Raw genomic sequence first — 12,882 nt, forward strand, 5'->3', positions numbered from 1 at the left:
CCTGTTTTACACAGTAAATCCTTGTTGGCTATCTATTTTACGTAGAGTATTATGTGTTTGTTAAGCTCAAACCCCTAACGTATCCCTACCCCCACCCACATTTCTCCTTTGGTACACCGTAAGTTTGTTTCTGAAACCTGTGAGTCTGATTCTGTTTCGTAAATAGTTTATTTATATCATTTAAAAAAACAACTGGACTCCATGTATGATACATGATATTTGTCTTTCCCTGACTTACTTCACTCAGTGTGACATCCTCCGGGTCCGTTCATATTGCTGCACACAACACTATTTTGTTCTTTCTAAACTGGTGCTTAAATTCTCTTATCGAGGTAGAGCATGCAAACAGGAAGGGCACAGGAGGATTGAGATGGAGACAGCTGTAATCACAGTGTTGTCGGGAGAGAGGGCTATTGTAATGCCAGAGGGAGAGGAGGGAGAAAGAGGGAGAGTTAGAGAAATCCAAGACTACAGGATTTGGGTTCCAGGATTATTGTGGCCTCTGATCTTGATAAGGCAGTCTAGAAGAGGGACAGATCTGGGAAGAGAGTGTTTAGGAGGAAATCAGTAGACCTGGCTTTTGCAGGAAAAGGTGGAGAAACGCATAAGGTGGGTGAGATGACCCTGCACCTGGGCCGACCTGCCTGTCAATCCCAGGGGAAACCGACCCTAAACCATGACGTCATGAGGACGAGTCACTCTGAGTGAGGACAGACCTGCCTGCCCACCTCCTGGGAAGGACCACCCCTCTCTCTGCATCTCTGCTCATCACTGCGAACTTAAAGAGAGGCCAGCTCGGGTGTCTTCGGGCAGACCGCCCCCATATTATACAGCCGCCCCCTCCACGCCGTTGGGTGGAGGGTAAAGGGCTGGAGTGAGATTCCCTGGGTCCCAGCTTTCCCCTTTGCATCTTTCACCACTGAACTGCCCTCGCTCACACTCAGTTCTCTGTGCTGAGGCTCACGATGCAGTCCACTCTCAAGAGTAAAAAGTGAGGGACGTGGAGGGTTGGGGTCAGCAGCTCCCCGTCTGTGTCAGGGATCCAGGAGACACACTGGGAGGGAAGCCATGGGCTGTGGGACTTGCTCTTGGACCCAAGACAGGACCTTCTGGAAGCACGCTCTCACGGGTGCCTGGGTCTGCAGGTTGGCAGGACACAGACCCACTGTGGTCACCACCCAGGCCAGGGAGGATGGAGGAAACTGGCACCTGCCCCGGAGCCATCCACCCTGACCACAGAGGAAATGATGTATCACCAAGGGTGGGACGCACCTCGGAGAAAGAGCCCAGCGTGGCCCAGGTGTTGGGGGGCGCGCATGAGACCCACAGGGGCAGCTGTGGGCTGAGCAGAGTGGGCCGCTCATCCTCGGAAGGTGACCGCGGACGTCCAGTCACGATACTGAGAGAAGCCGGGGGTCACCGGCTGGCGTTGCACGGCCCTTCTGCTCCTCACCCCGAGATTTCTGCACGCGGCTCAGTACTGGCTGCCAGGAGGACTGTGGAGACCAGGGACAGGGCTGGACCAGGAGCAGAGAGGCCCAGAGGAGCAGAAGTGGGCATCGGGAGGGAATCCCCTGAGGAGGCCTGACCCTGTCCCTGCCTGGGGCCTGGCGCTGCTTCAGGTGACATCCCTGCTGGGGAAATGACCCCGAGGGGCAGGGCTGGGTGGCTGCCTTCAGCTCTGCTGCTGCTCCAGCTCCCAGGTAGGTGGTCAGCCCCTCCTGGGGGAGGGGAGGGGCAGGGCTGGAGCTGGGTGAGTGGGGAGCCAGCAGCGGGGGATGGGGAAAAGGTTCCAGAAGGGCTGCCACCTGTCTCAGCAGCGAGCAGGAGGGTTCAGGGTGCGAAGCAGGTGAGCCTGGTCCACTGTGCTGGTGGGAGGGGGCGCCTGTGAGGGTCAAACCTCAACAGTCACAGTCAGAGATGACCTCTTGGGGCACCACACACACACACACACATACTCACATACACACGCACACACACCCTGAGTTTTCTGTCTCCACGGAACCCTCTCCTCTGTGAGGAGGGACCTCCTTCCCCATTCTTCCACACCTGGGCCTGAGGAAGGGCCTGCCTCCTGCCTTGGCCTCCTCCAGACCCCACGGGCCCTCGATGGACCTGCATCCAGGGCTCCCCAAACCCAGACTCACTCGATGGAGCTGGGCTCGGTTGTGTTTTACAGGCTGTTTGTCCCTGAGTGGCCCCCGAAGCGTGACAGGCATCGTGGGGGGATCCATGAGCGTGGAGTGTCAGTACCAGGAGGCATTCGTGGACGACATCAAATACTGGTGCAAACACCCGTGTGTGTCACCGTGGAAGATTGTGGAGACCAGAGAGTCAGAGAGAGAAGTGAGGAGGGGCCGCGTGTCCATCAGAGACCGTCCTGCAAGCCTCACCTTCACAGTGACCTTGGAGAGCCTCAGAGAGGAGGATGCGGGAACGTACGGATGTGGGATCTATGTGCCACTTTCACGTGACCCCACCTTCCAGGTGGAGGTGTCTGTGATCCCAGGTGAGCCTGAGACGCCAGCTCTAGGGCTGCTGACGTACCTAGGACCCTGACCCTCAGGAAGGACCTGGAGCAGAGGGTGTCGAGGGTCAGTGATCAGGACCCAGGCTCTGAGTGGTCGGCAGGCACACAGCACACGTCCACCTCTGGTTCTTTGAGACCCTCTCTGTGTCCACCCCTGACACACCCTCACACCTGAAGCTCTCCTGGGTGGAAAGGGAGGGGGAGACGCCCTGAATCTGGGGGCCTGCTGCCTTGCCGTCTTCACAAGGGTCAGGTCCACTCTGAAGGTGACCCTGTGTCTCTTCCTGGACTTCTCTGGCCAGCCCTATGGGGCGGGGACCAGCAGGGCCAGCAGGGGGCACTGCAGTGTCGTGGAGGGCTCCTGGGGCCCCAGCCTCGAGGTGGTGGTCCTGGGGGTCTGCAGCAGCCGCGAGAGGGGGGAGGCGGAGTCCCGGAGCCCACGTGGGGCTCTGGATGCTTTGGAGACCCCTCCCGCCTCCAGCCTGATCTTGCCTAACCCTCTTCCTCCGGCACCTGGCACCCGAGGAGGAAACCCAGAGGAGCCCGTTGGGCAGAGAAGGATGAGGAACAGGGCTCTTAGGAGGTGTTGTGGCCCTCAGCGGACCGCCACATGCTGCAAATGAATCTTTACATTTTTCTTTCTTTCTCTTTGGCTGTGCTGGGTCTTGGTTGCTGCACGCGGGCCTTCTCTGGTTGCATCAAGCAGGGCCTGCTCTTTGCCGTGGCGCTCGGGCTTCTCACTGCGGTGGCTTCTCCTGCTGCGGAGGACGGGCTCTAGAGCCTGGGCTCAGTCGTTGTTCATGCCTAGTGGTGTGTGGGATCTTCCCCGACAAGGATCGGACCCACGTCCCCTGCATTGGAAGGCAGATTCTCTGCCACTGGACTGCCAGGGAAGCCCCAGTAAGTCTTTAACAGAAGGCTGCTCTGGTTTCCTAAGGACCCAGTCACGATACTGTGTCCATATATTCGCTTTCTCCCCTTGACTTCTTGTTCTGAGGTTGTGCCCGGGTAACCTGAGTTTCTTCCTGTTGGTCGCTGCTTCTCTCTCACGAGGGAGGTTTCCTTTGTATGTTTCTGTTTACAAGAAAGGAACCGAGAGTTACTGGCTCCGCGGGGTGTGTTGGGGAAGGGCTCTGTCCACTTACCTCAGGAGAGGCCACATTTCACGGGGTCCACCAGGTTGATATCTCTCTAGATCTTTCTGGTCACGCCCTCCCATGGAGAGGACTGCCTGGGGCCCTGGGCCTGGCTGACAGATGACATGGGGTCTCCTGACTCAGCTCAGGCTCAGCTGCAGGACTTTGCATCTGAGCTTCGCTCCAGCCACTCCCCTTGCCCGGCACTGTCTGCCCCGTCCCTGTGTGTTAATCCCAAAACAATACGTGTCACCCCGTTTGTCCCCTGGCAGGGTGGGCCAGGAGGACAGAGGTGTGGCTGTGCCTGGGGGTGACCTGGAGCCAAGTGCCCTCTCCACACTCTCAGATCCCCCGGGGAGCAGGGCCATATGCCTCTGACAGTGCCCACCTGGCCAGGGGGCATCTGGAGAGGGGCAGGGAGGGGGGCCCAGGGAGTTGGTCAGGCCTGGGTGTGCCCGTGAGGGTGGTGGACACAGCACGTCCATCCAGATGTTGTGAGTGACTTTGACTGGGAGTCAGAACCACACTGGGACAGAGGCGGGCACCCAGGGGGGAAACGGGGCCTGACTTGTGTTTCTCCCTCAGTCTCTATGACAACCACCAGCCCCAAGAGGTCCACAAGCACCCCGGAGTCTCCCACTACCTTGGCAGTGCCCACCTGGAGCGCCGTGTCCGGGCAGGAGGCCCCTGATCCCAGCCAAGCGCATCGGTAAGGGACCCCCATCCCAGGACATCTCACCTGGGTGATTTCTAGGTGAGACCAGGGAGTAATAGGCAAGTCTCCCTTCACCAAGGACCCTAACTTATTCAACAAATTCTGTAACAAGCAGTAAAGGTCCTACTAAGTGCCTGGAGCTCTCGTTGACTTGGGATCCAGCAGCAAAGCACACAGACACAGTCCTGCCCTGACAGAGCCGCGTTCTAAGCGGCGATTCACACGGTGAGCAGATCGGCACGTCGGTTGTGTAAATACACCATCTACTGATGAGTGCTTGGAGGAAAATGCCACCTGTGGAGGGGCCAGCATGTGTGGGAGGCTGGTGGAGTTTGCTGGTTAAAACACAATGATGAGAGGGCCCCTAATTGATTACAGACGCTTGAATGGAGGCCTGCAGGATCTGGGAGCCAGGCATGCCGGGATCCTCAGAAATGAGGCACCAGGCACAAGGAGGGGCAGGCTGAACAAAAGGCCCCCAGCCCAGGGCAGGGCAGGAACAGACGCTCTGGGCGTTGGTGACCCCTCTGTCCCCTGGAGCCCTGGTCATCTGTATCATCTTCCTGAAAAGCCCTGGCCTCTGAGGGTGCAGAGCTGAGGGGCTCACTCTTTCATCAGCCAAGGACTTTGAAGGACTGGAGCTTTGGAGACCCTGGGCAGGTCCCGGCTGCTCACTGAATAAGACAGAACAGTCCCTGCACTCAAGGCGGCTGTGCTCTATTGGCTAACAGACATCAACCAAGTCTCCCCAGTGTTGGGTTCTGTACCCTAGACTGCAAAACCCCACCTGAAGAGCGTGTTAGTTGTTTCAGTCCTGTCTGACTCTTTGCGACCCCCACGGACTGTAGCCCACCAGGTTCCTCTGTCCATGGGATTCTCCAGGCAGGAATACTGGAGTGGGTATCCATTCTCTTATTGAGGGGATCTTCCTGAGCCAGGGATCGAACCTGGGTCTTTCCTGCATCGTAGGCAGATTCTCTACCCTCTGAGCTGCTGGGGAAGCCCCCATGAGGAGGGCACAAATAGAAATCCTCCTAATGCTCAGGTCCCCCTTGGATCTCCAGTCTCCCTCACATGATTCTCATGGCGGCATCCACCCTTATGTCCACAGTCCTAAGTCTCAGGGGCAATTCTTGAGATCAGGGTCCAGAAGTCCTTCAGGTGAGGCTGCTCTGTGTCGGGTTGATCCTTGTATAGATTCTTGTAGCCACAGAATCTGTGGGGGCAATGTGGACGCGGGGCAAGCAAGGTGGAGACACCAGGGCCTCCCCGAGGATGCTGCTCACTCTCCGTCCCCGTGTCCTCCACAGGCCCCTGCTGGGCAGCGCCCACTTCCTGCTCCTGGTCTTCCTGAAGGTACCCCTGCTCCTGGGCATGCTGGGTGCTGCCCTCTGGGTCAACAGGCCTCTGAGGAGCTCTGCGGACAGGCAGAGTCAGTCCATTTACGAGAACTGGTAGCCCCCATGTTCATCGTGTCCTCTTCGATGATGCAGTCGGACCACTGGATGGAAGTGACCTTCTGTCCGTCTGTCCTGTATCACCCTCTACCTCTCTTTCAGAATACTGTGTTTGTGGATTTCCTTGCAGCTTTCTTTCCTTGCCCATGATTCTCTAAAACCAAAAGCGTACCTCCTCAATAGGTGCTTCTGAACTACCCACAGATCAATATCGAGTACAGAGCTTCCAGCTCATCCGCGGAGCATCATTCATGCACTGAACTCTCAGGCGCTCTCTCTGCAGTCTTCAAACCCCAGGAGTGTGGGAATCTTGCTTTTGGGTCTGTTTTGATGGATCCAGGCAGTTCCATGGTTTCCCACATGATCCGAGCTACCATAATCACCCACCCTGCACAGGTCTCGGATCCATCGTGGGGAATCTTCCAGTTGCTGAGTGTGTCTATTTAAGTATGCATTCTGAAGCTCAGGAAATAAATAGCAATGCAGAGATTGGATGGTCCAGGGGGCCAGCATGCATGGGACCTGAATCCAAACTCCATTCTGCACGAACCTCCACACCCCACTGTCCTGTCTAATGGACCAAAGGGCCATGTTGGGTTTCTCCAATTGGTGTGAATTCAGAACAGAATCCACCATTGCCTGGAAAATCAGCTTATTCCCCTCCCCATGCCCAGTCAAACTGGTTAGTGTGTTTAGGTCCTTTGCGGATGGCTGGTAGAAGAATAACAGTACAAAATTTATGCAACCATCACAGAATCCTTCCTTCCTCCTGTTCAAAGGTAACTCAAGCCCCACCCTCACCCCATCATTCAAGGTCCATGGTGGTAGACCTGGTTCAAGGTTTTAAATCGATTGAGGGGCCATGAGTGAGTCTTCTAGTCAATAGCTTAGTCTCCACGACTTGTAGAGGCAAGTGTGGGTAGGCTGCCCACACTTTCGGTTCAAACTGCATCGTGATGAACTTGCCGGCAGCAAAGATCTCTGAGAGGCAGGCTATCATCTTCACTCATCCATCTGAAGCGGCCAGGACCTGGGAACTTGCAGCCACTTTTCATGCAGCAAATATATGGGGAGAGGACCAAAGTAGTAACCACTAACCTAGGCGTTGCTTCCAACCATGATTAAACAGAAGACAGAGCCCAGCTTTTGGTGCTCACATTCCAGTTGGTGGACAGAGAGAAAACAGGCACAATAGCCAGGTATGCAGACATGCAGATGTCCAGGTCCACACTAAAGAGTATCTTGTAGTAACGTAAGACAAGAGGAGGTGCTGTTGGTGAGACAGCAAGGGATGGGTCCTATCAGCCTCGTGAAGAGGGTGATATTTAACCAAGTCCAGAAGAAAGTAATGCAGTGAGCCCTGTGGGTGCCTGGAAGAAGATCCCTCAGGCAAAGGGGACTGCAGGTGTAAACGTCCTGCCTTGGGAGCGTTTTCGATGCGGATCCAGGGATGAGCAGGGGGCAGATCCTTGCAGGGTCCACTGGAGCCATGTTCTCCAAGATCATGGTCCAGTCGTGTTCACCAGCCTGAGTAGAAAAAGGAAAACCAGGATTGGAGAACCTAGTTTCCTGAGAGCAGGGGAGTCCTGAGAGAAGAAGTCAGTCATTGATCCCTTAGCTGAATTGCCACAGGCTATGCTGGAAAGACACTGGGCTTCAGGCAAGATGGGGACCGTCAACTCGTGGGGCCACAGCCCAGATGGAGACACACAGGGAGCCACAAATCCCAGGAGATAAATCCAAGAGGGGGTTCAAATGGTCCAACAGGACACATAACAAGAGAACCAACCTAAGCTGGGAGGGTCAAGGAAGCTGTAGAGTCAAGGGTGTTAGCTGTGGGTCAACGTGGGGAGAGTGGCAGCCTGGGGGTGGAGCTGGAGTCAGGAAGAGGTGGCTGAGTTCTGGGCCTTGGCGTGCTGCCATGAGCTGTGGGAGAGACCTGGTCAGAACACGGGGCTTCATCTGGAGATGGGCAGGGGTCAGGGGGGTGATCGGTGATCGATCAAGCAGAGTGAGCCGGCTCTACTGCATGCCTCCAGCTGCGCACTGGGACCCAGGTCTACTGCCCGTGCCCGGGAACTGGGGAGAGTCAAGACCCGCATGGGAGGAATGGGGGACCCTGGTTTCTGAGACAATCTTGAGAAGCTGAAAAAACCTACCCGAGGGAAGGACTGCAGTCCCCCGTTACCCCGTCCCACTGCCCAGGAAGATTTGACTTGCTGGCTCTGCACGTCATGTGAGCATGCCACTGTGAGTGAGGATGGGCAGTCTGTCTCCTCTCTGCGGGTCATCCCCTCCCTCATCTCTGCACCGTCAAGAGGCCCCTGCTCATCACGTGGATCCAGAGAGGCCCCAGCAGCCCGTGCCCTCGCCCACCCGCTCTGTGCCACTGATGGGGGAGGAGGCTCCCCTCAGCCCCCAGTTCCCCAGCTTCTCATCCCTCCACCCAGAGTCCTCTCCCCTGGCCTCCATTTCAGCCTCTCTCTGCTTCTCAAAGGGGAGTAGACTCTGCCCAGAGGCGGAGCATGAAGAAGGGTTCTTGGAGGCTTGGGAACCGCTGTTTTGTGTGTGATGTGGGCAGCTAGGGGCCCAAGAGGGGGGAAGCCACAGCCTGAGTGATGTGTACCCTGAGGGGAAACCAGAGCCAAGGTGGGACGTAGGAAGTTGCCTGGGGTCACAGTGCAGAATTGCCGGGGAAGGAAGAGGATTTGGGGTTCTGTGGGGGCAGAGTCTTGTGGTCGCCTAGAGCTGCAGGTGGGGAGACAGTGACCCCCTGGTCGCCGCCAGGACTGGGGAGGATGGATGAGCATGACATCCACCCTCGGACTTCCCATCCTGACCACAACGAAATGATGCATTGCAGAGGGCGGGGATGTGCCACGGAAGAGGAACCCAGCTTGTTCCTGCTCTGTGGATGGGCGTGTGAGACTGAGAGAAGATTTGCTGTGGGTTGGACGAGGAGGGTCAGCCTCCCGGATCGAGGGGAGGACTGAGAGGAGCTGAGGTCAGCGGGTCCTTGCCCCGGACCAGCTGTGTTCCCCTCCCCCTAAACTTCTTGCCTCCTGACCCCTGGACCATCTGACCTGACCCGGGACTGGACCAGGAAGCAGAGAGGCCCAGAGGAGCAGAAGTGGGTACTGGGAGGGACTCCTCTGAGGAGGTTTGATTTTGTCCCTGCCCAGGGCCTGGCCCTGCTGCAGGTGGCATCCCTTCTGGGGAAATGACCCCGAGGGTCAGGGCTGGGTGGCTGCCTTCATCTCTGCTGCTGCTCCAGCTCCCAGGTGAGTGGCTCAGCCCTTCCTGTGAAGGGGAGGGGCAGGGCTGGAGCTGGGTGAGCAGGGGGAGAGGGGAGAAGTTTCTAGAAGGGGCTGCCACCTGTTTCAGCAGCGAGCAGGAGGGTTCAGGGTGCTAAGCAGGTGACCCTGGTCCACTGTGCTGGTGGGAGGGGATGCCTGTGATGGTCACACCTCAACGGTCACAGTCAGGGATGACCTCTTGGGGCACCACACACACACACACACACACACACACACACACTCACACACACATGGAGGTTTTCCCATCCTGGGCTCTTCTGTCTCCGAGGACACCCTCTCCTCTGTGAGGAGGGAGCTCCTCCCCGTCTTCTTCCCCTGGGTCTGAGGAAGGCTCCCTTTCTGCCTTGGCCTCCTCCAGACCCCACGGGCCCTTCAGGGACCCGCATCCAGGGATCTTCTCACCCAGGCCCACCTGATGGAGAGCTGGACCCGGTTGTGTTTTCCAGGCTGTTTGTCTCTGAGCGGCCCCCGCAGAGTGACGGGCATCGTGGGGGGATCGCTGAGAGTGGAGTGTCAGTACCGGGAGGAATTCATAAACAATACCAAATACTGGTGCAAACACCCATGTGTGTTATTGAGGAAGACGGTGGAGACGACAGAGTCAGAGAGAGAAGTGAGGAGGGGCCGCCTGTCCATCAGAGACCATCCTGCAAACCTCACCTTCACAGTGACTTTGGAGAACCTCAGAGAGGGGGATGCGGGACCGTACCGGTGTGGGATTGATGTTCCATTAACACTTGACCGCATGTTCGAGGTGGAGGTGTCTGTGACCCGAGGTGAGCATCCTCCACCTTCACTCCAGCACCAGGCTGGTCACCCGGACCTCAGGAAGGAAGTGGGACAGAAAGGCTGGGCCAGGATGACCGGGAGGGGGTTGGGCGGTGAGCCTGGCTATGGGTGGTGTCTTGGGCCCACGTTTGTTTGCACACACCCACATCTCTGTCTGTGAACGGGGCCACCCTAGAGCTACACATGGACACCGTCAAGGTGGGCATCTTCCTGCTTCACGGGCTGGTGGGCTTCCTGCTCTGGGTCCAGGCTGCCTGCTCTCCTCACAAGGGCATGTCCACTCTCAAGGGGCCCGTGTCCCTTTCTGGCCTGTGCAGGGTCCTGCCTATGGGGGGCGCACTCTCATAAGGCCCCATTGCATACAGGCTGGCCTTGACCCTGGGGCCCTGAGGACCTGAGACGGGCCCATCCCTGAGCCCAGGGGTGGGACCAGCTCCAGAGCCTGCATCTGCACCGGGCTTCTCGACCACGATCCAGCTTCCAATACATACCCTGCCCTTGTGCTGGGCCAGAGGCCACCAGTGACCCTACAGTGTCCTGGAAGGACCTCCTAGGGCTCTGGGGTTTCTCTTGTAACCCCAAGGAAAGCACAAAAAGGAACCCCTACTCTGTCCTTCTTGGACTCACCATGCCCTGCCAGGCTGACCCTCTCTGTCCCTCTTGCTTTCCACTTGGCATTGACCGTGCTCACCTGCCCAGGGTGCATCTGGAGGGGTGGGGGGAGGGGGGCCCAGGGACTGGCCAGGCCTGGGTGAGGCCATGGGGAGCGGTGGACACGCACATCTGACCAGATGGCCTGAGTGACCTTGACTGTGTGAGTCACAGCCACACAGGGACAGAGTGTGGGACGCGGGGAAGGACACGGGGCCTGTCTTCTGCTTTGCCTGCACCCCTGCTACAGCCAGCGGCCCCGAGAGGTCCACGGGCTCCCCAGGCTCTCCCACGACCCTGCCAGTGCCCACCTGGAGCACCGCATCTGCTCAGGAGACCCCCGACCCCGGCCAACCTCCTCGGTAAGGGGCCACGTCCCGGGACATTGGCACCTGGGTGGTTTCTCCTCTGGGTGAGGGGACAGGTCGGGGATTTGGGTCTTCTGTCTCCGGGCCCCTCGTTTATTCCCACACCGGACTGTGAAGGTCCCACTACGTGCCTGGGGCTCTGCCGTGGATGCAGTAAGACCAGCCAGGCAGGATCCGGCTCCGATGAGAGTTGTGCTGTAAGGGGCAAGTCACGCCCTGGACCAGTCCACACAGAGTTCCTATGTAAATATGGTGGTTTGTGATGAGTACTATGGAGAGATACCAGCCGCTGGGGTTCGGTGAGAGTGTGTGTGGGAAGGTGATTAGATTTGCTATTTAATACATGATAAGCAGGGACGCCTGGCTGAATCATTTGAGGGGAGACCTGCAGGATCTTGGGAGCCTGGCATTCAGGGCTCCAGGAAGTGAGAAAAGTGAGTGCAAATGTCCCACAGAAGGAGCCTTCAGGACCCCGGCCCAGGGCAGGGAGGAAGCAGGTTCCCTGGGCATTGGTGGCTGCTGCACTCTGTCCCCTGCCTCCCCCCAGCCCTCGTCATTGGTGATCTCCTGTTGAAGGCCCCAGGGTCAGAGGGTGGGGAGAACTAAGGCGGTCATTTATTCATCCATCAACTACCATGCACTTTTTTTTTTCACTTTGACTTTTCACCATAAAACTTTTCTAAATTTAATTTTTATTTTATATTAGATTATAAAGAATAGAGTATATCACAACTTTAAAAAATTAATTTATTTTTTTATTGAGGGTAATTGTTTTACAGAATTGTATTGGTTTCTGCTGAACACCAACATCTATGAGCCATGATTATTAGAGTATTACAGAGACTTTTAAGTGTTGACCTTTGGAGATACGTCATAGATGCTAAGTCACGTCCAATACTTTGCGATTCCATGGACCGTAGACTAGCAGGCTTCTCTGCCCATGGACTCCTCCACGCAAGAATACTGGAGTGGGTGCAGGTTCTTACTTCAGAGGATCTTCCTGACCTAGGGATTGAACCCACGTCTCTTAGACCTTAGGTCTTTGGAGGTATCACACTGGTACCAGTTTCTCCCTGTGAATAAAACAGTCCCTTTCTTTTTGGGAAATCTGTTTACAGGAGAGCAGACATCACACAAAAAAAGCCTACTACTGATTACTATACCCTGGAAAGGCTAACCCCACACATGGAGGGCCTTGGAAAAAATCCTTCTTCTGCCTAGATCCCTCCAGGATCCCTGGTCTCCCTCCCGTGATTCTCACGGCCCCGTCCACCCTCATGCTCACAGTCCTAATTCCCAGGGCTATTAATAAGCAGAGACATGCGAGCAGAGGGCTTTAGGGTGGGCTGCCTGTCCGGGGATGATGCTTACGTGGATGGTCCTGGACTCAAGGCACAGGGACGGGGGTGGGGAGGGACTGAGGGACCAGGGTCCCCACTAAGGATGCTGCTCCCTGTCTGTCCCCATGTCCCCCACAGGCCCCTGCTGGGCAGCGCCCACTGCCTGCTCCTGGTCTTCCTGAAGGTGCCCCTGCTCCTGGGCATGCTCGGTGCTGTCCTCTGGGTCCACAGGCCTCTGAGGAGCTCTGCGGACCGGCGGAGGCAGTCCATTTACGAGAACCAGTAGCCCCCATGTTCATCGAGTCCTCTTCGATGATGCAGTCTGACCGCTGGATGGAAATGACCCTCTGCTCAGCTGTCCTGTATCACACTCCACCTCTCTCTCAGAACTTCTTTGTAACTTTTTTCCTAGAACATGGTTCTCATACATCCTAAATGTAACCTACTCAATAGGTTCTTCTGAACTGTAACTACAGATCAACGTTGAGGACATACCTTCGGGTTAACTCACAGAGCATCGCTCATGTATGGATCTCTCGGGCGCTCTCCCTGAAGTCTTCATCCCCAGGAGTGTGCAAG

The 12,882-nt window shown here is 56.7% G+C and overlaps 2 protein-coding genes across 2 annotated transcripts; both read left to right on the plus strand.

Moving 5' to 3' along the window:
* LOC133231501 (CMRF35-like molecule 6) lies at window positions 1-5,839 on the plus strand. Its single transcript, XM_061389892.1, has 3 exons — window positions 1-2,509; window positions 4,252-4,375; window positions 5,692-5,839. Exons 1-3 carry the CDS (start codon window positions 2,110-2,112, stop codon window positions 5,837-5,839), a joined length of 672 nt encoding a protein of 223 aa, XP_061245876.1. The 5' UTR covers window positions 1-2,109.
* Window positions 5,840-9,058: 3,219 nt separating this feature from the next.
* Window positions 9,059-12,611, plus strand: LOC133231502 (CMRF35-like molecule 6). Its single transcript, XM_061389893.1, has 6 exons — window positions 9,059-9,119; window positions 9,514-9,671; window positions 9,739-9,931; window positions 10,120-10,262; window positions 10,770-10,957; window positions 12,442-12,611. The coding sequence occupies exons 1-6, from the start codon at window positions 9,059-9,061 to the stop codon at window positions 12,587-12,589; spliced, it is 891 nt and encodes a 296-aa protein (XP_061245877.1). The 3' UTR covers window positions 12,590-12,611.
* The last annotated feature ends 271 nt before the right edge of the window (window positions 12,612-12,882 follow it).

Source organism: Bos javanicus, chromosome 19 (genome assembly GCF_032452875.1).
Source record: "Bos javanicus breed banteng chromosome 19, ARS-OSU_banteng_1.0, whole genome shotgun sequence".
NCBI classification, from domain to species: Eukaryota; Metazoa; Chordata; class Mammalia; order Artiodactyla; family Bovidae; genus Bos; species Bos javanicus.

Excerpts from the sequence above, each read along its gene's own strand:
- LOC133231501 (XM_061389892.1), top strand. The coding sequence starts at position 2,110 with ATGGACCTGCATCCAGGGCTCCCCAAACCCAGACTCACTCGATGGAGC. Across the intron at positions 2,510-4,251 it reads GGAGGTGTCTGTGATCCCAG|TCTCTATGACAACCACCAGC; the intron begins GTGAGCCTGAGA and ends TTTCTCCCTCAG. Across the intron at positions 4,376-5,691 it reads GATCCCAGCCAAGCGCATCG|GCCCCTGCTGGGCAGCGCCC; the intron begins GTAAGGGACCCC and ends TGTCCTCCACAG.
- LOC133231502 (XM_061389893.1), top strand. The coding sequence starts at position 9,059 with ATGACCCCGAGGGTCAGGGCTGGGTGGCTGCCTTCATCTCTGCTGCTG. Across the intron at positions 9,672-9,738 it reads TCGCTGAGAGTGGAGTGTCA|ACGGTGGAGACGACAGAGTC; the intron begins GTACCGGGAGGA and ends TTATTGAGGAAG. Across the intron at positions 10,958-12,441 it reads GACCCCGGCCAACCTCCTCG|GCCCCTGCTGGGCAGCGCCC; the intron begins GTAAGGGGCCAC and ends TGTCCCCCACAG.